This window comes from Erpetoichthys calabaricus, chromosome 7 (genome assembly GCF_900747795.2).
Source record: "Erpetoichthys calabaricus chromosome 7, fErpCal1.3, whole genome shotgun sequence".
Taxonomy (NCBI): Eukaryota; Metazoa; Chordata; class Cladistia; order Polypteriformes; family Polypteridae; genus Erpetoichthys; species Erpetoichthys calabaricus.
In genome coordinates, this window is record NC_041400.2 from 194421438 (window position 1) to 194448908 (window position 27471).

At 43.2% G+C, this 27471-nt stretch overlaps 1 protein-coding gene across 1 annotated transcript; it reads left to right on the forward strand.

Moving 5' to 3' along the window:
- Nucleotides 1-88: 88 nt before the first annotated feature.
- LOC127528812 (ADAMTS-like protein 1) lies at nt 89-27471 on the forward strand. Its single transcript, XM_051929938.1, has 5 exons — nt 89-579; nt 8927-9134; nt 14416-14525; nt 23277-23497; nt 26126-27471. The coding sequence occupies exons 1-5, from the start codon at nt 335-337 to the stop codon at nt 26230-26232; spliced, it is 891 nt and encodes a 296-aa protein (XP_051785898.1). The 5' UTR covers nt 89-334; the 3' UTR covers nt 26233-27471.

The window sequence follows — 27471 nt, forward strand, 5'->3', positions numbered from 1 at the left end:
CGGGGGTCTGCTGGAGCCAATCCCAGCCAACACAGGGCACAAGGCAGGAAACAATCCTGGGCAGGGTGCCAACCCACCGCAGAGACACACATACATGAAAAATTTAAATAATATTGATAACACATTATATTTATATAGCGCCTCTTGTTTGTTTTCTGGCTATTTTCTTTTAATTATTATTTTTAACCCAGTGCCTAATTTTATTATATCTGTGCTAAGCATATCCATTATGATTTTATTTGACAAAAACAAGAATCTGAAAAGGCTCACCCTGCCAAAGTCTCCACTGAGAAGCCCGACAATGCGAGACTCACATCTGCTAGTAGATGAATAGATGACGTCTCTTTGGAGAAGCGAGCCAATGTCTCTCAACACTGTGATGTTCTGCCTTTGTTTAGGTCACCAGTGGTCAGTTGATGACACCCCGCCATGCTCCGCCACCTGTGGCAATAAAGGCATTCGGTCTGCCAGGCTCAGATGCCTCTTTAATGGCACCGAAGTTGACAGAGTGATGTGCCACCATGTGCCCCAACCATCTGTGGAGCCACTTGCCTGCAACGTGAGGGACTGTCCTCCCAGGTACTCTTAACAGTTGTCTTTTTTCAGTGTGAAGATCTCCACCATTACATATTTATAAACTGGCCTATTCACGCCTAAGCATTTTTCTAGCATTTTTCTGCCAGACCAGAACATTCTTGAACTGTTGGTAAAGTGACTTGCCGTTGTTTTAAATGACACAATTCACACCTAAGCGTTTTAGCAGCAAGCGGTTGAGAAAATTCTCATGTGCCGCAGTTTTTGGACGTCTTTGGTCAGATGCTTAGTTGATTGAAATTTAATGGTTAGGGATGAAATTAGGTATGGGCGACATGGGCAGCCGAAAAGGGTGGCACGAGGCTCCCGCACTAAATAATTTGAAATGGTGAGCTGGTAAATCCATTACCTGTGCTGTATATGAAAGGTAAGGGGTGCATGCTCCGTAAAGTCCCCGATATGTGCACATAGGCGAGACAGTTATGTCACTAAAAGGGCGCACACACTGTGGACACAGAGGGGAGGCAAGGTCGTCAAAGTACAGTACGGTGGGGCCTCGTACTTCAAACTTAATTCATTTTAGGAGGCTGTTTGACCTCTGAATTTCTTGAAGTTCAGATCAGTTTTCCCCATTAGAAATGATGGAAAGTGAATTTATCCGTTCCCAGACCTGAAACAGTTCCCATTTCGATAAACTTAAACAGCTTCTTCTTCTTCTTCTTTCGGCTGCTCCCGTTAGGGGTTGCCACAGCAAATCATCTTCTTCCATATCCTGCTGTCTTCTGCATCTTGTTCTGTTACACCCATCACCTGCATGTCCTCTCTCACCACCTTCTCTTAGGCCTTCCTCTTCTCCCCTTGCCTGTCAGCTCTATCCTTAGCACCCTTCTCCCATTATACCCCTCATCTCTCCTCTGCACATGTCCAAACCAACACCATCTCGCCTCTCTGACTTTGTCTCCCAACTTGAGCTGACCCTCTTATGTCCTCATTTCTAATCCTGTCCATCCTTGTCACACCCAATGTGAATCTTAGAGCTGGAGGTGGCAGAGTTAAAGATGCTGTCTCCTGTGCCACCGTCTCTAACCCATATAACATAACTGGTCTCACTACCGTCCTGTAGACCTTCCCTTTCACTCTTGCTGATACCCGACTGTCACCAATCACTGCTGACACTCTTCTCCACCCTGCCTGCACTCCCTTTTTCACTTGTCTTCCACAATCCCCATTACTCTGTACTGTTGATCCTAAGTATTTAAACTCACCCACCTTCACCAACTCTACTCCCTGCATCCTCACCATTCCACTGACCTCCCTCTCATTCAAACACATGTATTCTGTTATGGTATTCCTACTGACCTTCATTCCTCTCTTCTCATATCTCCACCTCTCCAGAGTCTCCTCAACCTGCTCCCTACTCTCACTACAGATCACAATGTCATCAGCAAACATCACAGTCCACGGGGACTCCTGTCTAATCTCATCTGTCAACCTGTCCATCACCACTGCAAATAAGAAAGGGCTCTGAGCCGATCCCTGATGTAATCCCATTTCCGTCACTCCCACCCGCAGACCTCACCACTGTCATACTTCCCTCCTACATATCCTGTACAACTCTTACATACTTCTCTGCCACTCCCGACTTCCTCATACAACACCACAGCTCCTCTCAGTCACCCTGTCATCTGCTTTCTCCAGGTCCACAAAGACAAAATGCAACTTCTTCTGGCCTTCTCTAAACTTCTCCATCAACATCCTCAGAGCAAACATCACATCTGTGGTGCTCTTTCTTGGCATGAAACCATCCTGCTGCTCACTAATCATCACCTCACTTCTTAACTGAGCTTCCACTACTCTTTCCCATAACTTCATGGTGTGGCTCATCAATTTTATCCCCCTGTAGTTACTACAGTCCTGCACATCCCCCTTATTCTTAAATATCAGCCCACCAGTACACTTCTTCTCCACTCCTCAGGCATCCTCTCACTTTCCAAGATTCAATTAAACAATCTGGTTAGAAACTCCACTGCCGTCTCTCCTAAACACCTCCATACTTCCACATAATTTAAGGTGAAAATAACACAATTAAATGCCCTAAATAGTAAATTAAAACATGAAAAAATAAAGTACAGTACTGTATAAGGAAATGAAAACTGCATTTACTGGACCTTAGTGAGGAGTGCAGATGTCCCGTGTGGCTGGCTTACTGTTTGGTAGGGGGTCACCTTCCATAAACGTGCTTTGCGGTAAGTTCCTTTTTCACCTCAATTGTCGATACTACAACCTTCCTCTCAGGCTTCATTGCTTCCACACTCTTCTTGGATTCTTGGATGCCATTGTTAATAGATAAGGGTTATATCTATATCTATCTATTATATAATATGTGTGTGTATATATATATATATATATATATATATATATATATATATATATATATATATATATATATATATATATATATATATATATATATATATATATATATATGGTGCCCGACCTGGCACAAACAGACAGGGAGGCATGTGTAAAAATAACACAAATTTATTGTCTTCACCTGTGGGGCACATCTTCCCCGTGTCCCACAGGCACAGCACAGTCCCAAAAGCACAAAGTAAATGCACCAAAGCAAAACACACTAGCCTTCACCACCACTCCTCCCAACAAACGTTGTCTGCCTCCTCCTGACTCTGCCTCCCGGAGTGGTGGCTGCTGATTCCTTATAGAGCCCACCCGGAAGTGCTTCAGGTGATAATTAACATAATTCAGGCTACACTTCCGGGTATGGCTGCTTTCCAGGCCACATGGGCTCGTTAAGCCATGCAGCACCCCCCCGGCGATGGCAACGGAGTCCAACAAGGCTGAGCTCCGAAGTCCCATGCCTGTGGCCATGATGCAACCCAGTGGGGCTGCCACCAAGCGTTCTGGGGGAAGTAGTGTGTAGCCCATGGCAATTCCCCTGGACCAAGTGTCGAAGGGTCTTCCCAGCCGGCGGGGTAGGGGCCCTGGCCATCCGTCACAATATATATATATATAATATAAAACACAACACTTTTCCTTCTCTTTTCTCTTTCCTTCTTCTCCTCTCTCCCTCCGGCAGGCTTTGTCCTCCTCCTTCCTTTTTTTATGCGTTACCCAGAAGTGCTCCAGGTGCTTGATGACTCATTTCCATCAGCACTTCCGGGTGGGCTGGTTGAACTGCCCATAAGGGCTCAGAAGCTCCTGCTGCAACACCCCCCTGGCGGCGCCTGTGGATCCCAACAGGGCTGCACCACACTCCAACTCCCATGATGCCCTGCGGGTGTCCGAGGCACCGCTGCAGCCCAGGGGGGGGGTTGCCATCTAGCATCCAGGGGGAGGTAACGCTCTGGCCAAACTTGATCCCCCGGTCCTCCCCGCCAACCCCTACGCAGGCGCTATGCGCCAGCCACTCTGCCATTCACGTATGGGGCAGAAGATGTACGATTTAAACAGATTGTTATTTTCACGGAAATTGTTGCATATGCATAATACAGCTAACTATTTTACATTACACCAAGTAATTAACCATAGTAAAAAATAGTCAGACATCATAAATTGAAAGTAAATTCTGTTTCATGTTGCGTTAGAGATATTCATTGCGTAATGCGTTTTCGTTCTGTTTGGCTTTGAAATTAACACACAAATACTTTTTTAACTTCTGTCTTTCAAAACTGTTATCACTGACAATTCGTCACATGTTTGTTTATTATATATGCGAGTGTGATCTTTCGGATTCATATGGAAATCCAAGAAAACTTCTTTGTCTGAGATATTTCGTGTAAAGTGCGATACTTTTGGACATATGGATTTGTATCCATTATTGGCTGTAGAATTTCTAGTACGTCGGATCGTTTAACTCTTTCGATTCTGTGTTACATCGCATCTCCGTGATCATAAATTATACACCTGACCAAATTGTGGTTTCTTTGAAATTAAACTTGTCGTCGCTTTAATTGTTGCGGGACCAGAGATTCTCATATCGTATGGTCCTGAATCGTGTAAATCTATGTTTTGAGCATTGAATGATGCGAAAAGATTATTGTAGATTCGAATATTTTGCCTGTAGTGTTTGTGGATTTCACTTTCACCAAATAACAAATCTTTTAATTCTCGTGGAAACGCCTCTTCATTGGGTAGAAACACTACTTTATTTTTTCCCTGATGTCAACACGAATTTGACGATCTACAAGTCTCCGACTTAAAGTTTAAATCTGAACAAGAGCTGCATACTTCTGTCATATCTTCCAGCAGCTACTCTAACAACATTCTACAGAGGAACCATAGAGCGCATCCTGACCAACTGCATCACTGTCTGGTTTGGAAATTGTACGGTCAGATGATCGCAAAACCCTACCACAGATAGTGAAGACAGCTGAGAAGATCATTGGTGTCTCTGTTCCCTCCATCATGGACATTTACACCACACGCTGCATCCACAAAGCCACCAGCATTGTGAATGACCCAACACACCCCTCACACTCACTGTTTACACTCCTGCCATTGAGAAAAAAGGTACCGAAACATTCGGGCCGTCACCTGCAGAATGTGGAACAGTCAGACTCCTGAACACTCGTGGACCGGACTGATATCTGACGTATGTGTTCTGTTCTGCAGTGTTGCACATTTGACTCACATGCACCTTGTTATATATTATGCATCTTTATGTTATGTGTCGTGGATTCTTTGTTGTCCTGTGTTTTATGTAGCACTTTGGTCCTGGAGGAACGTTGTTTGGTTTCACTGTATGCAGTACTATTGTATATGGATGAAATGACAGGAAATACTCTTGAATCTTGAATCTTGACTTGATATCCATGTATTTGATCTCTTTTCGCTGTTCCGTTATTTCACGGAGTAATAATTTCCGTTTGTTTGCGCTAATGCGACCTTTGCTATCAGTTTTTTGAGACTTTTGAATTTTAGTACTTTCATAATCTCTAACCTGCTCTGCGTGTGTATCGTGCTAACGTTTTTGAATGACGCTATACTTTGTCTTCTACTCTTTGTCCTTTATTTCTGCCCCTGCTGTTAGGATTTCAATTCCACTTGGTCTGGGCTGACTATTACTTTCCTTATTTTCTGAATTTGCACTTAGATTATTATTGTTCTTTTTTGAATTCTTTTCTCTCCAACGCTTTTGGGTCTCTTTTCGACGTGCTGCTCTTTCTTCTTCACTTAGTCATTGACATTTCATCTAGAACGTTTAAAATTATTGTCCAGAAAAAGACTACATTGAAGGAAACAAGTATGTCTAAAAATACCATCCAGAAAAGTTTCTTCAAAGGATGAAACTGAGGACTTTTCATAAATGACTTTAAATGAGGAAAACGTAAATATTTGGTGTCTCTTTTGGTGTCTCACGTTATCCCTTGAAGATGTACTACATTACATTTCTTGTCTCCTGTTAAATTTTACATGTCAGAATTGTTTGACCAATTTTGGGTTTTGTTGCATAGCCCATCACTAAGACATAAATTACACAATAACATAACAATACATCCTTCTTACTACAGTAATTCGGCCGGTGGAAGACTAGACGGTGTTAACGGTTGTAGATATTCTTCGTGATATTGTAAGTTAATGTTTTCATCTTCCGTACCATCACCACCAACTGTTTCAGCAGAGTCTATTGATACGCATGTAACCAACTGGCCGTGTAACCGATCAACAATTTTGGCGTTAGTTTGTATGACTTCATTGTTTCTCGCTGCTAGGATTGCCCGTGTATTCATTTTTTCTGTTGATAACTTTTTGGGATGAAATTCTTCAGTAAGATTTGGACATAATACGTCTTCTTTTATTGGGAACTTAAAGTGAGGAAAATGTAAAAATTTATAAGAGCTGAGAGCGCAGGAACTGTGTCTGACAAAAGCATTCACACCAATGAGAGGTGAGAGGACCGAGGGCGTGGGCCATGAACCGGAAATGGTGGAGAGGAGGGCGGGACTTGAAAACATCTCTTGGCAAAAAGTCTCGTCTCAAGATTTCATTTTATAATACAAAGAAATATTTAAGTAAAAGAAGATGAAGAGGAGACCTGAGTGAAATGTTTAAAATTATTAAGGGAATTAGTCCAATGGATCGAGACGGTGATTTTAAAATGAGTTCATCAAGAACACGGGGACACAGTTGGAAACTTGTGAAGGGCAAATTTCACACAAACATTAGGAAGTTTTTCATTACACAAAGAACGATAGACACTTGGAATAAGCAACCAAGTAGTGTGGAGGACAGTAAAACTTTAGAGACTTTCAAAACTCGACTTGATGTTTTTTTGGAAGAAATAAGTGGACAGGACTGGCGAGCTTTGTTGGGCTGAATGGCCTGTTCTCGTCTAGAGTGTTCTAATAACAACAACAACATCTATTTCTAGAGCACATTTTCATACAAATAATGTAGCTCAAAGTGCTTTACATGATAAAGAAAGAGAAAAAAAGACTAAGAATTAAAATAAGATTCAAAATAAGAGAACACTAACTAACACAGAAATTAGGGTTAGGTTTAGGGTTAGGGTAATAACTAAAAATAAAGCACTGAAAACACACAGGTGTAACACAAGAGATGCTTTTCACAGTGAGAGGAAGAGACGACCCTGGTGCACAACAGACAATGTTTACCCGCTGCAGAAGCGCCATCTCTTGCTGTATTTTTTCACTTTGCGCGCAGTTTGATCGTAGAAGCCTCGTTCAAACTCTGGATTGAATTTCTCTTGAATTTAGCTTTCGGCCTCTGGAACATCCATCCATCCATTTTCCAACCCGCTGAATCCGAACACAGGGTCACGGAGGTCTGCTGGAGCCAATCCCAGCCAACACAGGGCACAAGGCAGGAACCAATCCCGGGCAGGGTGCCAACCCACCGCAGGACACACACAAACACACCAAGCACACACACGGGCCAATTTAGAATCGCCAATGCACCTAACCTGCATGTCTTTGGACTGTGGGAGGAAACCCACGCAGACACGGGGAGAACATGCAAACTCCACGCAGGGAGGACCCGGGAAGCGAACCCAGGTCTCCCAACTGCGAGGCAGCAGCGCTACCCACTGCGCCACTGTGCCGTCCCCTCTGGAACATTCAAAGTTAGAATCGCTCAAAGTGCAAGGCATCCCTGTGATACTGTCTGTGCACCAATTATGTAACTAAAGGGGTGCACTTACTTTTGCCACATGTAAAAATTGAATTTATGTTTATTGAAATTAGGCAATGGAGTAGAACATGTAAATGTCAAGTCAAAGTGAACATTATTGTCATCTTAACCATATACAAGTATACAGGTAGACAAAATTGCAACGCTCAGGGTCCACAGTGTAACAACATGACGTGCAAATAATAAATTAAAAATAGAATGGCCTGATGTTTGTTATATTACATCACCTTTATCTATGGATGATGTTTCAATGAAGATCAAATCTTTGTTAGTCCCACATACAGTCGACCCTCGATATACGACAGGGTCTGACATGCGAACAATTTGGTTTACAACCAAAATTTTTGTTTTAAGTTACGACCAAAGTCTTGAGTTACGACCCGAATGCAGTCAAATGTATCCGCTTGTGCGATTGTGAACAAACAGCCGAGAGTGTTCGTAAGCGTCAGTCGGAGCCCAGATACGTGTGTTTGTGGACGTAATTTCGGTCAGTACAGTGATTTATATGATTTATTTCGATAATTGCTATCAAAATGGCCCCAAAAAAGCTAGAGAAGAAGCTAAGGAAGGAAGAGAAGGTAACAAAGGTAAAGAAAGCGATCACAATCGAAACGAAGAAGGAAATTGTGCGGAAATATGAGAGTGGCATTCGTGTGACCGATCTCGCTAATATGTACAGCATGTCGAAATCCACCATCTCGACAATTTTACAAAGAAAAGATTTATATAAGGAAACTTGTGTGGCTAAAGGTGTTACTCAAATTAATAAGTCACGATCAACAGTGTTAGACGAGGTAGAAAAGCTATTATTAGTGTGGATAAACGAAAGGCAGATGGCAGGCGATAGCCTATCTGAGTCTATAATTTGTGAAAAAGCTAGGGATATAAATGCAGATCTGTTAAAGGATCAGCCATCAACAAGTGATAGTGCTGTGGGAGGTTCGGAATGCATTATGGGTATTTCCATTATTTCTTATGGGAAAAATAGTCTTGACTTACAACCAGCCATCGCGAACGAATTGAGTTCATAAGTCAAGGGTCCACTGTATATTAAAAACGAAAAAGCATTTCATGGGGTGTACTTACTTTTTCACATCATTGTGAAAAAGCTCATTTTTCTACGTATATTAATGGTAAGCAGGTTAGTCTTTCTTTGTATGGATTGCAATGAAAAGTCCTGAAACTCCAAACTGCTTTTTGGGTTCTTCTTCTTCTTCTTCAGGTGGCTCCTAATGCCTTGGTCGCCATGCTCTCGGACCTGTGGAGGTGGGGTGCAGAGTCGGAGGGTCACTTGCCACCAAGTGACAGCAGACGGGTTGTCCGTGACCCTTCCTGCTGAAAACTGTACATCTCTGGGGAAGCGGCCCACCGACCTACAACCTTGTAACAGGATGTCGTGTGCAGAATGGACCATGTCTGCTTGGGGCCAGGTAAGCAAACAATGATGAAAAGATTTGTTTTTATATCTTTTAATATCTGCTCTGATTATTGGATGTTCAGCAGCCTTACAATCTGTGGGTAAAAACCATCTCAGAAGCTACTGGTCAGTGGGGAGAAGGACTGAGAAAAGGAGCGGAGCGAGGTGGCCGACATCTTTACTTACCTCGCTTGCCTCTTTAAGGCAGAGGGTGTTGTGTCTGTCCTGAAGAAAAGGCAGCTGGGTGCCAGTCATATTCTGTGCCACCTTCACCACTCTCTGCAGTGAGCCAAGCAGGTGCCCACAGCAGGATGTGATGAGGCCAGTAGGGATGGACCCCCACTACTGTCACCTAGGGGAGATCATGAGACAAGACAGAGAAATATAAAGTGCCCTCAGGCATCTGAGGAGGTGGAGGTGCTGGGGGGCCTTTTTGACAAAAGAATGGAATCTGTTGTACACAACTTAACTCTTTCCAATAAATGCAGTTTTCTGAATAACTCACAGAAGAATGGTTTCGCACAGAAATCAACATAAAACGGTGCTGCATGGCGTGGCGGGGAGTGGCAGCAGCAGTCGCAATATGGTTTGTACCTCTTGTCATTGCAAGTGGCAGTCCTACAGCGTTCTCCTTCCCTTTGTTTCCGGGGGCAATTATTTAAACAGACACACAATAGACTACATAAATGGGACAACGCTACAACAGACACAACTCGCCACAAAATACGTTCATGTAGCACAGCTACACCGTAGCCAGGTCAGTTGCTGCTAGCACCTCACATTTGTTTTCTATCACTTGTATCAAAATCAGAGTCCAATGAGTCAGAGTCCAATTCAGCGATGATCTGCAAAGTGTAGTCCACGGAGTAGTTTTCTTTGCTCATTCGTTTCGATCTCTCACCAGATGTGGATGCCATTTTTGCCGTTGTTTGCTCCTCACCACTCACGTGAGTGCAGGGAAATCTCAGGCAAATCAATGAAGCTGACTGTCCTTCTAGCAAACAAGAGTCCAACTAAAACATAACGGCAGATTTTGTCAACTGTTTATAGTCCATTACCGCCATCAACTCCCTCCTTCTGACAAAAGAGTATTAGAGATGGTCGCCGCGAGAAGTTTAAAGTTGCCCACTCTATCAAGTGTAGATGACAGTGTAGTGTGAGTTCTGAAGTCTCTGAGCAGCTCCTCGGTTTTGCTCACCCTGATGTCCACGTTGTTGTCTTTGCCCAACTTTGCTTCTCCTCCGTAGGCCATCTCGTCATTGTTGGTGTCACCAGCAGATCCACTGATGGACTGAAAACTGTGTCTACATGTAGTCACAGCAGGGTGCCCAACACTCTGTCCCGTGGAGTCCCCATATTGAGGGCCATCTTGGAGGATGTGATGCTGAGGGCCGGTTGGTGACCCAAACCAGGTTACATACACTAGGTCGGTGACAAGTCCCAAATTCAGAAGTTTTGCTGGTCCAACAGTGAGAAATGCTGTGCTGGTAAATTTATAAGCGGGGCTTTTATGTTTGCCGAAAAAAGAGAGGCAAACTTTGAATAATGGATGTGACAAGGGGCCTCATGTAAAAACGGTGCACATGCACAAAAATGTTGCGTACTTCCGTTTCCACGCTCACATCGCGATGTATAAAAACTAAACTTGATGTAAAGCCATGCACATTTTCATGCCAGCTCAATCCTTGGTGTATGCAAGTTCTCCACTCGGTTTTGCAAACTGGCGGCACCCAGCGTCAAAACACTGCTTTTGTTCCAGTGTGGGTTCCCTTTCGTTTTTAGATACACATCCCTGACACGGCTTTATCAAATAGACTGAAGTTAACCACATATTGTTTATTAGTTTAAGGAATCTTATTGTAATTAACCCGTAACAATGTAATGGTCCACGGAATGGCCAAACTATTCTAAATACCATAGCTACTTTAGCGTTGTTACTCTCACTGCACCTTCTTCTTCTTCTTCTTTCAGCTGCTTCTGTTAGGGTTTGCCACAGCGGATCATCTTTTTCAATATTACTCTCACTGCACCACTCAAGAGTATTTATATCACTGTATCTGAGTGTGGAATCACAGCTGTACAACAACTGATTGGAAAGAGAATTATCGGGATTCAGCATCAAGCACATGCTGCCTCAGCCATGCGTACAGTCTATTTGAACTTCTCTTATACGGCAAACATTTCAGAGCCTTTCCTGTACGGACCTTGCGGTTCAGAAACAGAACTCTCACTCAATCAGTCCATCAAGTGCTCCTTATAGAACTGTTATAACTTATAAGTACAATCACCTCACTGTAAACTTGTGATACAGTTATAATATTACACCACCTGAACCACTTTATAAAGCGCGTATTTACATATAATGGCGATATCATTTTTAAGATGAAATGCAGCAAAATGTTTATTATGTTATACAGATAAAACTTCAAATGAATTTAAGTAATCTATATTGTTAAAAATTAAACATGTGAGGACACGGTGGACAGTGGTAGCAAATATCTGGCACTCTGTTCACGGATTGTTCCTGCCTCGCACTAACGCACGTGCACGTGCCTGCTGTCCCGCCTCAACTCCTCCCAGAATTACACCTCTTTGAATATGCAAATCAATATAAATAGCCCTTAAGCTCAGCCTGCTGTGAAAAGACAATGACAAATGCACGAGGGAAAATAGAAGAATTTCAGCGAATACCAAGTGGAGGCAAGAAAAACGTACTATTTGTTGGTTTAAACAGTGGAATAATCAAGAAAAGGAAGCTGATCGAGTGACATAGCGTGTCAGAGAAACTGGAAAGCTCAAGTTCACAAAGTCGCACAGTGCCCGAAATAAAAAAAGAAGTTGTCAGATATCAAAGTCGACGTGAAAAGGTGAGTCGTAGCCCACCGTCTGAGTGTCATATGAAAGCTTATTAGGGTACAGAGAAAAAAAAAACAGGCACACAGTGTGAAAAAAGCTCGAAATGTCAACTTTAATCTCGAAACTTCCACTTTAATCACGTTCGTCATTACAGTAGAACATCATAAACTTCATCTTAAAATCATTTAATTTACTAGTTTCTCAAATCCCATCGTAACTAAAGCAGCACGTTAAATACTTTGTTTTGTATTTGATCTTCTATGTGCTCTGTGTGTGAATCACTACGTCCTTCCAGGCTTTCTCTTCCTCTGACAGGACACGGAATCCATTACATTCGTGATATTACAGCTCTCTGAATAATTAAAATACTGAGATGTACACGTGATATCATTTTCATGATGATAGGAGTTAAAGCGTGTTATTAAACATGGGAACACGGTGGCGCAGTGATTGTTCATGTCTCACGCAAGATGCTTGTTGCACCGTGCGTGACCTTCGATGAAATACTTTATTGTAGCAGTCCTGTCTCTTTCAAATGTACTAACCTCCAATTCCTGTCCTTACTTTTCTTTCTCCAAGTAACCAATCGCCACACAATCAGCTCTGTAATAGACATTAAGCCATCGGTAAGCTTAGAATGCCGATTCTTCAAAACTTTTAAGGAACATTGAAATATCTTCGTAGTACGTGTTTAATTATTCTATCCATCTATCTATCTAGTGTCACGTCAGCAACAGCAAAAAGACAACGCGGGGCAGGAACAATCCGTGAACGGAGCGCCAGGTCCTCGCTAGCGCTGCGGCACCATGTAGTTAAAGTTACAGTTTTATCTGTTTAATATAATAAACATATTTTGCTGCATTTCATCTTTAAAATTATATTGTCATCATATGTAAATACGCACTTTATAAAGTGGCTAAGGTGGTGTAATATTATAACTGTATCACAAGTTTACAGTGAGGTGATTGTACTTATAAGTACTAACAGGTCTACAAGGAGCACTTGATGGACTGATTCAGTGCGTTTAGAGTTCTTGGGATGAAACTGTTTGTGAACCGCAAGGTCCGTACAGGAAAGGCTCTGAAGCGTTTGTTGTATGAGAGCAATTCAAATAGACTGTGCGCATAGCTGAGGCAGCATGTGCTTGATGCTGTATCCCAAGAATTCTCTTTTTGATCAGCTGCTGTAGAGCTGTGATTCACACTCAGATACAGTGATATAAATACTCAGAGTGGTGCAGTGAGAGTAATATGGATAAAGATGATCCGCTGTGGCAACACCTAACAGGAGCAGCTGAAAGGAGAAGAAGGTGCAGTGAGAGTAACAACAACTTCAATTCCACCAGAGGGGGTAAACGTTGAACATTATTCAAGTTATTGTCTGTTTTTTTTTTTTACCTGCATTTTTTATTACTCTTTAATTTAATATTTTTGCTGCTGGAATATGTGAATTTCCCCCTGGGATTAATAAAGTATCTATCTATCTATCTATCTATCTATCTATCTATCTATCTATCTATCTATCTATCTATCTATCTATCTATCTATCTATCTATCTATCTATCTATCTATCTATCTATCTATCTATCTATCTATCTATCTAAAGCAGTTATGGTATTTGGAATACTATGGCTATTCCCTGGACCATTATATTGCTACAGGTTAATTACAATCGGATGCATTAAACTAATAAACAATATGCAGTTAGTTTTAGTGTATTTATAAAGCCACGTCAGGAATGTGGATCTAAGAAAGAAAGGGTAACCACACAGGAACAATAGCACTGCTTTGACGCTGGGTGCCGCCAGTCTGCAAAACCGAGCAGAGAACTTGCGTACGTCAGGGTATGAGGTACCGTGGAAAACTGCGTGGCTTTACATCAAGTTTAGGTTTTATACATCGCGATTTGAACGTGGAAACTTTCGTATGCAACATTTCTGTGCGTACGCACCTTTTATACATGAGGCCCCAGGTCTTTTCAAGTCTCCCGCCTTTCCTTCTTTCCCAGCCAATCACATTGCAGATACAGGATTCAGATCCTCACTCAGCCAATCACAACTGAGATACTGTTAAAAAAAAAATGGCTGTGCTCAACATGTTATCATACCACGATTCAATTTTTTAAAACTTTATTAAACTAAACCAATGGCACCCTGAAATCTATTGGGGCTACAAATATTAAAAACACACCTTTGTTTTTTTTGTTCTAATGTACTGCTCTTGCCATCATTGTTTTTTGGGATTAGTGGGTGCAGGGAAAAGGGGCCGAGTACCAGTACAGTTAGATGGCGGTGGCATTCCATACATCTGAAATGCAAGTGTCGTTCCTGTTAGAGGCTGAATGTTACACATTTAACTGTCGTATGTATGGTAGTTGTGATCAGACTGTCCTGTGTGACAATTGCTGTCACTAACTTTCCTTTTTTTTTTTTTTCACAGTGCAATGGACAATGCGTTGGGCTGAGACAGTCAACACAACACCGACAGCTCTTCTGCCAGATGAAGACTGGCATCCCGGTACCAGCCAGTCACTGCAGTGGCCTGCCCAGGTAATGGCATCCAGAATTTTCATTCACTTCCCTTTTCTGTTTTGGGGTGTAAGAAGTGCTCAGTGTATAAGTGCGGCCTGACACCACACTTTGGGATTTGTGAGATGTACCAGGTTTGTAACTAGTTTGTCTGCTCCCATACTTTTACGACTAACACACACACACACACACACACACAGAGATCCTGGTCACACAAGTACGTGAGTGCCACTCTACTGCCAGTCATTCTGCAGTATTCCACATACACATACAAATCTTAGTCACACAATAATGGAGCGATGCCCTACTGCCAGTCACTCTGTAATATCCAACATAGTGATGAGTGATGCCTCAAGCCTGTCACTTCTCAGTGCTCCATATAGGGACTCGCTGTCACCAGCACTAATAGACATACGGGTGTCCCCGCGACACATGAAGGCTCAACACCCTATTTTTTATGTGCCACTTACCATCCATCAGGGTCTTACTTCTGTCACTCTTGTTCTTCTGTTGATCTGCTACCTCTCAGCCATGATGACCCTGTGGGCAAGAAAGCAGCAATCTTCCCCTGCCAGATGCCCTCATATTTACTTCAGTCGCTCAAGATATAAAGGCACATTATAGAAATGTGAAACCAATGTGGCATTTATCAAAAAGTATAATAAGACCAGTAAGGGAAAGTATAATAAGAAAATAAAACGGACTGCAGAAGTCGTAATATAATCTTAGAAAAGCTTACTGAAAATCAGCAATGTCAAGGGTGAATGTTGTCCTGGGCGGCTTTTCAATTCAGTGGTCAGCGCAATCGTTTCTCGACATCAGTATGAAACAGTTCCTCTCTTTCTTTCTGACGTGTTACCTCAATTCCTCTAACGCCGCCCTATCTGTCGTATCTTTTCAGTCGTTCCTCTCCTCGGCCCTTTAGACGGGCTGATGTTTATGTTGACATTCCATGCGAGTGCTCCAGGACATGTGACGTTACACACATTTGGTTGGCTAGCTGTCCTTGTAATGAAACACTCCACCTAAAGTCTTTGATTGGCTTCACTCCTTTTCTCCATTCCCATGTTACAAACTGGTGGAACTGGTCAAGAGCAGTAAACTCCTTGGTGCGCACCTGGCAGCTGATTTTACTTTAGTCGGTGAACTCTGCCGCCGTGGACCATAAGGGGCGCAGCAGTGTCTCGAGACTTAAACAAAAATCTCAACAAATCTCTTGGGGGCACCATTGAGAGAGTTCTGACCAACTGCATCACTGTCTGGTTTTGGAATTACAACGTCTCCGGCTGAAACAGGTAGAGCATAGAGCAGAAAAGATCACTCAGACCTCCCTGTCCTCCATTAAAAACATCTTCAGAAAGAAGCATATCTAAAAAGAGTACAGCGTTGTGTGGGACCCCTTACTACGGGTCAGCTTCTACCCCTTGGTTGTCTGGACTCTAAACTCTGTGCTGCCCACCTGCCCTCAGACCTGCTCCAAGTAGCTTATTTATATGCAGCACATACAGTCATATGAAAAAGTTTGGGACCCCCTCTTAATTCTTTGGATTTTTGTTTCTCATTGGCTGAGCTTTCAAAGTAGCAACTTCCTTTTAATATCTGACATGCCTTATGGACACAGTAGGATTTCAGCAGTGACATTAAATTTATTGGATTAACAGAAAATATGCAATATGCATCATCACAAAATTAGACAGGTGCATAAATGTGGGCCCCCCAACAGAGATATGACATCAATACTTAGTTGAGCCTCCTTTTGTCCTCTCGACGCTGTCCTCCTATAGCCTCTGATGAGTGTCTGATTCTGGATGGAGGTATTTCTGACCATTCTTCATACAAAATCTCTCCAGTTCAGTTCAATTTGATGGACAGCCTGCTTCAAATCATCCCATAGATTGTCGATGATATTCAAGTCAGCGGACTGTGACGGCCATTCCAGAACATTGTACTTCTCCCTCTGCATGAATGCCTTTGTAGATTTCCAACTGTGTTTTGGCTCATTGTCTTGTTGGAATATCCAACCCCTGCGTAACTTCAACTTTGTGACTAATGCTTGAACATTATCCTGAAGAATCTGTTGATATTGGGTTGAATTCATCTGACCCTCGACTTTAACAAGGGCCCCAGTCCCTGAACTAGCCACACAGCCCCACAGCATGATGGAACCTCCACCAAATGTGACAGTAGGTAGCAGGTGTTTTTCTTGGAATGTGGTGTTCTTCTTCCGCCATTCAAAGTGCTTTTTGTTCTGACCAGATAACTCCATTTGTGTCTCATCAGTCCAAAGCACTTTGTTCCAAAATGAATCTGGCTTGTCTAAATGAGCATTGGCATACAACAAACAACTCTGTTTGTGGCATGAGTGCAGAAAGGGCTTCTTTCTCATCACCCTGCCATACAGATGTTTGAATTGTAGAACGATGTACAGATACACCATCTGCAGCCAGATGTTCTTGCAGGTCTTTGGAGGTGATCTGTGGGTTGTCTGTCACCATTCTCACAATCCTACTCATATGCTGCTCCTGTATTTTTCTTGGCCTGCCAGACCTGCTGGGTTTAACACTAGAATTACCAGAGTCTACGAAAAAACTCGTAGATCCAGCCCACCTTAAAACCGTTCTCACCTCTCTTTTGTCTTCTAAATGTGCCGATTAAGAGGAGCAGCGAGCAGCCGGCTATTCCATCCCCCACCGTCGCTGAACGTTCACTAAGTTTTCCCAGCTCATGCCTTGTTTGATTATCTGGAAGTGACTGAACTGCTGGAGTTTTAGAATGAAAATAATAGATCGCTATTTGGAATACATGCATTTCATGCGTGTTCCGTTTCTACAGTAATCTGTGTAAACACATTGCTAAAACAGAAACTTTTTCATATTTTAGTAATAAATGTTACAAAATGTAGGCATAAACTATAGAATCTGTGAAGCCTGAAGTCCAAACATCAAATAAACATTTTCACAAAAGGTTCAAGGATGATACAACAGCTTCCGTGGCTTAACGCTATGGTTTGCTGACTTGGAGCACAGCTGCCCTTCCGTGCTACAGAGACGTGAGTTCGATTCCCAGCTTTGAACTGAAGTGTTTTTTTTTTTTTCCTCAAACGGACATTGAATTTATAAATTGGTATGCACTGTAAATCGTTAACTTTAAAATGTCAATTGCGGTTATTTCTGTTGATTAATTCATGCTTTTTTACTTAGAGTCAGAACAGGAGCTTGTTCAGCTTATTCAGCTTCTGATCTGACTCAAACAGCGCCAGTATAACTTCACACCCGATCTGACGCTGTTCGTTTTCAAATAATATTGCATTACTTTGACGATGTTTTCTGATTGGTACTATTCGTGTCATAAAATGATTTCTTCAAAACGTCACATATATTTGTCTCTTTCTTTTTTTAAAATGTGCGTTGTAGCACTCAGCAACTGGCCACCTGCATGTTCTCGCGCACACTGAACAAGACAGCGCTATATGCAATCATCAGATTCAAATGTTAACAGTTATATAGCACAGAATGGAAATCAGCAGTTCTTAGCATTCCACCACGCAAGCTGTCATATCAACCGCCTACTGTAACTTGCTTTCTTTTTTCTTCGGTTATAGTCTTGAATAAAAGTGCACTTGTTTTGTTATACTTTTACATCAACATATTCCTGTGTTTGAGCTACATGGGCATGCTCAAAAAATACACGTATAATGCCACGAAAAGTGCATGCAGACACTTCAGTTCGCAAGCATTGGTACGACAATGCAGTCACAAGTACACTGCAGGGCTTTAGCGCGTCTTTATGTGAAAACAGCAGTATCAGATGGGGAGTGTCTGATGATTGCATATAGCGCTGAAGTTACTGCTCTTTACTATGCTTTCCTCTGCATGTCCTGGAGTACAAAAGAAACAGCATACAGCAACACGTGGGGACTGGCAATACTGGGGGAAAAAAACACGCGGTCGTATGTATCGTGATACACTGCAGAACTATAGCGCGTCTTTATGTGATAACAGCAGTGTCAGGTGGGGGGCGGTAGGGATGGATCCTGAACGCGACTGAGACAATGAAAAGTGAATTTAAAAAAAAAATAAAGCTAACCTTTACAAATATCATAAATTACACCGGCTGTTACAGACTGAAATCAAATGTATCTTTTTATTCTAAAATAGTGAAAATAAGAACACTTCTCAAAATGGAGTCATGCAGGATTGAACTCGCGACCTTTGGATTCCCAGTCAGCAACTGATACTGTTGCGCCACGGAAGCAATGATAGCTAACATGTGTCAATGTCACACACTAAGGCGGCTTTTTTTGGCGGTGGCTTTTTTTTTGTACCTTTTGTGAAAGTGATATTTGGACTTCAGGCTTCATACATTATATAGTTTATGCCTACATTTTGTCATTTGCTACTAGAATATTGTAAACCGTTTGTGTTTTAACAATGTGTTTACACAGATTACTGTAGAAATGCAACACATATGAAATGCGTGTGTTCCAAATAACAATCTTATTATTTCTACTCTAAAACTCCACTTCACTCCCAGATAATCAATCAAGGCATTAGCTGGGAAAAGCTCGTTTACGTTCTAAATCGTTGGGGGGATGGAATAGCCGGCTGCTGGCAGCTTGTCTTTATCAGTACATTTAGATGACAAAAGACGCTGGCGGAGAGGTGAGAAAGGTTTTAAGAAGCGATTTAAGGTGGACCGGATCTACAAGTTTTTTCGTAGGCTCTGGCAATTCTAGTGTTAACAGCCACTGTGCCTGTGGCCTTCCATTTCCTGATTCCATTCCTTACAGTTACAGAAACTGACAGTTTAAACCTCTGAGATGGCTTTTTGTAGCCTTCCCCTAAACCAGGAGACTCAACAATCTTTGTTTTCAGATCTTTGGAGAGTTGCTTTGAGGATCCCATGCTGTCACTCTTCAGAGGAGAGTCAAAGGGAAGGAAACACAACTTGTAATTGACCACCTTAAATACCTTTATATCTCATGATGGACACACCTATCTATGAAGTTCAAGGGTCAACGAGCTCATCCAACCAATCAGCATTGAGCAGTGACAGGCATTCAAATCAGCACAATGACAAGGGGACCCACATTTGTGCACAGCGAGTTTTTCACATTTCATTTCATTTCATACAACTAAATACTGCGTCACTAAAAATCTTTGTTCGGAAAACACCGCAGTACTCCTAGGAAATGAAAGACAGACCACTGTTATCTTTATGATTGAAAGGAGAGTCAATTATTACACAGGCTGAGAGGGGGTCCCAAACTTTTTCATATGACTATATGTCACACTTGATTTTTACTTTCTCGTATACAAAGTGTAGGCAGAGTATTGTAATCATTGAAAAATTTGATGTCGAGATTTTGATGAATCTCAACATATTAGACCTCCCTGACTTTCTCGTATATGAAGTATGGGGAAAGTATTGTAGTCATCCAAAAAAATTCGATGTCGAGATTTGTGACGTTTGTGTCGCACGTATTTAATGGGACGTGAGTTGTGTGCAGACCTAAACCTGAGTTACTGACCGCAGAACGTGAGCCGTGTGAACGAACAGAGGACGTCTGCGTCTTTCCTCAAATCAAGCAGCTACTGAGCTGGCAAGGCAGCGTCCACCACGAGTCAAATGCGTAACAAAAGAATTTTCTCAGTCCTGTAGTTTGTTTTTAAAAAAGTTTAGTGAAAATTCAAAGCAAAGAAATAGTTAACTTTGAAAATAGAGAAAAAAGTTATTGCACACCCAGAATGAAAGGCAAAAAAGGTTTGTTGTACAAACGTGACGTTTTCTTGTTACGCTTCAGTTACTTTCTAAACTTAGAGGTTGTGACAAACCCACGTAAGCTTTACTTAACATTCACTACGTTTTATACGCACAGCACATTCAATTCTGGAGAGACGATATGCTGTTTAAAGCTGATCCTGTGACGTTGGACATCTCTGGGTCTGCAGTTCTTGAGGCTGATCCCCCAATTAGCTGTGAACCCCCCCAGTCTCATTGAACCAGCTGAGGAGAGGGAAGACTACAGGGGTCTGTGGTATTCTGGGTGGACATCTCCAGGCTGGTGGTCAGGCCGTCCTCCTGGCATTGCAGGCAATCTTTGCTTCCATTTGGGAGACGGTCGTCAATCGACTGGAAAACGGGACTCATCACCCCAGTCTGGAAAGGGAAGGGCGATGGCCTGGATTGAGGTAACTACAGGGGGATAACACTGCTGTCAGTGCCAGGTAAGGTCCTCGCTAAGGTTGTCCTCAATAAGATCCGTGATCACTTGCTCACCTACCAGCGACTGGAGCAGTCTGGTTTTACGCCTAAGAAGTCGACCATCGACCGCATCCTGGCATTGAGGGTTCTCAACGAGGGCAAACGCGAATATCGGCAGAGTTTCTTTGCAGCCTTTGTCGACTTTCGTAAAACATTCGACTCAGTTGATCGAGCTGCCCTGTGGGACGTCCTGAGGATTCGCGGGATCCCCCAGAGGTTGCTGGATATCATGGCCAGCCTGTACACTGGTACTGTGAGTGCTGTGCAAAGTGGAGGCAGGACCTCTGAATGCTTCCCAGTTGATTCTGGGGTCCATCAGGGGTGTGTTCTGCTCCTACTCTGTTCAATGCTGGCATGGACTGGGTGTTGGGCAGAGTCATGGGGTCCAGCGGTTGGGGGCCATCTGTTGGCGAAGAGAGATTCACGGATCTTGACTTTGCTGACGATGCTGTGATGTTCACGGAGTCAATGGAGGCTCTGACCAGGGGTCTCAAGAGACTGAATGAGTGGTCCGAGTGTCTGGGCTTGCGAGGGTCCTGATAAAAACCAACATCTAGGCCTTTAATGACCTCCTGGGCATGGCCATCAGCAGTGTGTCGGTCTGCGGAGAGAGTGTCAACCTCGTCATCGAGAGGTTTACTTACCATTCACGTCTCTGGTGACTCTTCCTATGAAGCCAGTAGACGGATTGGGACAGCATGGGGGGGTCATGAGGTCATAAAGGGGTGTGCGGCGCTCCAGATATCAGCAGAAGGACGAAGGTCCAAGTCTTTAGAGTCCTGGTGCTCCCTGTTTGAGAGACTTAGACACCATCCATAGACCTAAGATGAAGACTGGACTCCTTCATGTGTGTCTCTTCGGAGGGTCCTTGGGTCCTGCTGGTCTGACTTTGTGTTGCTCATGGAGTCCCAAATGAGGCACATGACCTGCATTAGGAGGGAGCGTCAGTTACGGCACTACGATTACCGGCTCACAGGACCCGAGTGGCTGGATCAGGCCAAGGGGACGCCCACATAACACCTGGCTGCTGCAGATAGATGGGTGGAACTAGACTGGCGGGGGGGTTGCCAACCAGGATCCTGAGCTGTATTTTCATGTGATGGGTGTGGCAACACGCTGTACCAGTGCATGGCCCCCCAACCTGACCTGACCTGACTTGTTCAGTGTGATACACTTTAAAAACGTGCTACCCCAGATAAGCGAGGATCGCTCGTAACTCATCCACTTTAATTTCTCTGGCAAATTCTTGAAGGTGGCCGCCTCCGTAAGCAGGCGATGCCCGTGAATAGTCGACGTTTGCCGTTTTTCTGTCCCGTTTATCAGTGTGTGTTGTCGCTTTTCTGTCTTTCTTCTCCTTCTTGCTGTTCGCTGCCTTTAAGTGTATCCTGGCGTCCTTTCTCCATGACAACCCTTGGAAACCACAGCAACAGACCACGCCCCCTCAAAGGTCTTCTTTACGACCGTCTGCCCAATGTTGCCTGAGTTTTAACCCCCAAACCATTTTAAGGGTGCATAGGTGGCAGCAGGGCTGACATTGAGGACGGCTAAGAGACAAAAGCAAATCAGATGGCATTTATATGGCGCTGCCACAGCGTGAATTGACAGTCCGGTGCGTTCGCCGACTAAATTAATGGATGTGAAAGGTGGGACATGTCACGTTTTTGATTCACTTGATCCCACAGCCAGGTATTACATTGTTGTATATTAAATGTTTTAGTAACAATGAGTCGTATTCAAAAGTAACGGCGATAATGCAATTCAGTGTGTTTGGTTGACAGCATTAAATCCGCGCTTCAAAACAGAGCACAAAGAGGCTCGTGGTGGCTCAGTGACTTTCACGCACAGTAGACTGCAATTCAAGTGACGTGACAATGACATCGAATGATGTGTGTTAGTGCTGGAGGAGGATCTCGGAGTAAATGGTGTCCCGTTTTCCTAAACCCAGTCGAGTCGAATCCACTAATCAGCAACTGAAAAATGTCTGTTAATACAAAATGACCAACTCTACTCTAAAATCAGTAGCTGTGTGTTAGCCTGCTGTATGTTCAGGTGTGCGTGTCCAGTAGTGCTGCCACCTTCTGGTTCCAATGGAAAATACAAGTCTTCAAAGGCAGGACTCCTCGGCTCTTTAAAGTATAAGGTGGCAATGGGGAGGAAGTTCTGGGTGCTTTGTGAAGTCTTCACATCCTGATGAATATTGATGTTGGGAAATGAAAGTTTTTGTTATTCATCCATCAGCCCTGAATAAATGTTTTTATGAATTCCTCCTGTGGTTCTTGTTCACCTGCCAACAGACTGAACCACCCTGAAGTTCTTGGGCTCCTGTCTGTAAATCAAATTGAAAGCAGCTGACAGGCATTTCTTATTTGTAATCCGTCAATTGAGGTACCGCCGTTCTAAACTGAACAATCTTCATCTGTTTAGCCTTAAAGGATTTCATTGGAAGTGCTGCAGACAGGAAAGCGCGCCAAACTCTCATCTCTTCTCTTTTCATTGTGTCCCCTGCAGACCTCCCATCAGCCGGAACTGCACCACCGACGCCTGCAACCTGCAATGGAGGGTGGGCTCCTGGACGCCGTGCACCGCCACCTGTGGGACCTCTGGCTTCCAAACCAGGCGAGTCGAGTGCATTCACCTCCGCAGCGGGAAGGCAGGGAGAGAGCAGCTGTGCTCCTGGAAGCCGAGACCCGCAAACTGGCAGCACTGCAACACCGGGCACTGCGAGAGCGGTAAGTGGGCCTGAGCGTGGCAGCGTGACGCGTGTGGAGTAGCGCAGGCAAGTAAGAATGTCACTGTACTCTGGATACGGGTCAGTGAGGACCCTAGAAGTGACCGTGTTTTATATGGTGTCTTGCACATCATTCTGTCTATCTTATAGTGCCTCTCACACTGTCTATCTATTATATAGCACCTTTCACTCTCTCTCTCTATCTATCTATCATATTGTGCCTTTCACTCTCTCTCTATCTTTCTCTCTCTGTTATATAGCACCTTTCACTCTATCTTTCTCACTCTCTATCTATCTATCATATAGTGCCTTTCATGCTATCTATTATATAGCGCCTTTCATTCTGTCTTTCTCGCTATCACTCTACTATATAGTGCCTTTCATTGTATCTTTCTATCACTTTCTTTCTCTCTGTCTTTCTCTATCACTATCTCTCGCTCTCTCTATTATATAGTGCCTTTCATTCTATCTTTCTCTCTATCACTCTATCTTTCTCTATTATATAGCGCCTGTCACTCTATCTTTCTCTATATCACTCTATCTTTCTCTCTATCATATAGCACCTTTCACTCTATCTTTCTCTCTCTCTCTATTATATAGCACCTTTCACTATATCTTTCTCTATTTCACTCTATCTTTCTCTCTCTATTATATAGCACCTTTCACTCTATCTCTATATCACTCTATCTTTCTCTCTCGCTATCTATTATATAGCACCTTTCACTCTATTATATAGCACCTTTCACTCTCTTTCTCTCTATCATATAGCACCTTTCACTCTATCTTTCTCTATTATATAGCACCTTTCACTCTATCTCTATATCACTCTCTCTATCTTTTTCTCTCGCTATTATATAGCACCTTTCACTCTATCTCTATATCACTCTATCTTTCTCTCTCACTATCTATTATATAGCACCTTTCACTCTATTATATAGCGCCGTTCACTCTCTTTCTCTCTATCATATAGCACCTTTCACTCTATCTCTATATCACTCTATCTTTCTCTCTCGCTATCATATAGCACCTTTCACTATATCTTTCTCTATATCTTTCTCTCTCGCTATCTATTATATAGCATGTTTCACTCTATTATATAGCGCCTTTCACTCTTTCTCTCTATCATATAGCGCCTTTCACTCTATCTTTCTCTCTCTATTATATAGCGCCTTTCACTCTATCTCTATATCACTCTATCTTTCTCTCTCGCTATTATATAGTGCCTTTCACTCTATTATATAGCACCTTTCACTCTATCTTTTTCTCTCTCTGTCTATTATATAGCACCTTTCACTCTATCTTTCTCTATATCACTCTATCTATTATATAGTGCCTTTCACTATCTTTCTCTCTCTCTCTATCATATAGCACCTTTCACTATATCTTTCTCTATTTCACTCTATCTTTCTCTCTCTATTATATAGCACCTTTCACTCTATCTCTATATCACTCTATCTTTGTCTCTCACTATCTATTATATAGCACCTTTCACTCTATTATATAGCGACCTTCACTCTCTTTCTCTCTATCATATAGCACCTTTCAGTCTATCTCTATATCACTCTATCTTTCTCTCTCGCTATCATATAGCACCTTTCACTATATCTTTCTCTATATCACTCTCTCTATCTTTCTCTCTCGCTATCTATTATATAGCACGTTTCACTCTATTATATAGCGCCTTTCACTCTTTCTCTCTATCATATAGCGCCTTTCACTCTATCTTTCTCTCTCTATTATATAGCGCCTTTCACTCTATCTCTATATCACTCTCTCTATCTTTCTCTCTCGCTATTATATAGTGCCTTTCACTCTATTATATAGCACCTTTCACTCTATCTTTCTCTCTCTGTCTATTATATAGCACCTTTCACTCTATCTTTCTCTATATCACTCTATTATATAATGCCTTTCACTATCTTTCTCTCTCTCTCTCTCTCTATCATATAGCATCTTTCACTCTATCTTTCTCTCTTTTTCTCTCTCTCTCATATAGTGCCTTTCACTATCTTTCTCTCTCTCTCTCTCATATAGCGCCTTTCACTCTCTCTCTCTCCAGCTCACCTCATATGTCCCTGCTGTCCTCTTAGAGCTCTGAGGTTGGTTGCTCTTTTCTGTCCCGCGCTGTCGTTTGAGCTGTAAAGGTGGCTGTGATTTCTTCATAAGTGGGCCCAAATTGCAGAATATTCTTCCCCTCCATGTTTGATTATCCCCGACCCACCACTGAATGTTGTAAATCCAAACTAAAGCCCCACTTGTGTGTACTCTGGCTTTTTAGATGTTTTAGTGGTGTGTTTCTATTTATTAGTTGCTGTTATAAGTTTTATTTCTTGATTTTTATTCCTTTCTTTATTGTGATGGCTGTAACTCCCATTGGTCAGTCACTGGGTGTTTTTATGCTCTATACAGTAAATAACCTAAAGTACACTAAAGTTCAGCCCGCTCAGTCCCACCGTCTCCCTGTTTGACGTCGCGCCATTCGTTGTTGACCTGTGATGTTCTGTAGGGTGCACTTCACTAAAGGCAGGCGCTTCGCGACTTTATTAAAGTTACAGCCCCCTTCCTTCTTTTCACGTTGAGGCTTAGTGCCCCCCCCCCCATCCTCACTTGTGTCCCTGCTGTCTTCCAGCTGAATGCCGCGACACCACCATCTACTGTGAGAAGGTCCAGCAGCTGAAACTCTGCCAGCTCCCTCAGTTTGGCGTCCGCTGCTGCGAGTCCTGCAAGGCCACCTGAAGGAGGACACCGGACATCTTTCAGAGACGGGAGAAGGACGACGATGACGACGATGATCGATTCAAGGACTGCAGGAGAGGTGGGGCGTTGTAGGCGGTTGGTGTGTTGTTGGGTAGCAGAAGCCTCCACCACCACCCTCCTCGACTTCTGCTAGTGAGGGGAACATCACTGGGGACATGAAATGGACACAAAAAAGAAAAGAAGTGGAGGAGGAAGAGGAGAAGGAGGACTTGTATGTAGACAGAGTGGCGTCGATGCAAGTGGAATGGACAGTCGTGGCCGAGCAGCAGCAGTCTGAGGAGGTCACAAGGGCTTCTCCGTCAGCTGCTCTCCTACTCACGATGCACTTGTGGAAATCTGAGGGATGTCCCGTGGCGGGAGAGGCAGCTTCCCATAGGCCTTGTAACGCAGTATTAGTCAAACGATGGCCATCCATGGTGGGCCTGGTCTCGTCCCCTCCAGCATTACCTTCTTGATAGCACTTGTTTTTCCCAAATCCCAGTTAGAGCAGATGAGTAAAATTCCCGTTTTTATTTCTCGTAACTTTTAGTGGGTGGCACTTTGGCCAATAAGGTGGACTGCGATCGAGTGCAGGCCTGGCTGTGGTCTCTGCAGTGTCTGCCCACCTGCCCGCTCCTCATCGTCTCCATGGGGTTCTCTTTCCTCAAAGATGGCCGCTAATCATTAATGAACCATCAATAGTACACCGTGTGTGTGTGTGTGTGTGTGTGTGTGCACCACAGAACTGCACAAGACGCAGTCACAGACGTCCCGGAAAGTGTAAAGAAGAAGACCACAGCAACCCCTGAAGTCGTGTATGTAACGTGAAGTCGACGGGCAACACCATCCTGACTAAAAAAAAAAACACACACCGCTTCATCTCGGTGGACTAACATCACACAGTCGACGTAACTTGGACTTGTCACCTCCTCTGAGCCCTTCTGCCTGTTGGGTGGGGTGGTCTTCTTCAAAGCCCTCTAGACCGGCTACTAATACAGTCAGGCCCGTAAGTATCTGGACCAGTGACACCATCTTGGCTCTGTGTGCCACCACAATGGATTTGAAAGGAAGAAATCAGGACGCGACTGAAGTGTAGTGTAGAAGTCAGAGGGTTTAACAAAAACATCGTCTGAGACGTTTAGGAGTGACGGCCATTTTAATATATGGCCCCCCCATTGTCAGGGACTCAAAAGTATTTGGACCAACTAACCTAATCTATTCTATATATAAAATCCAACA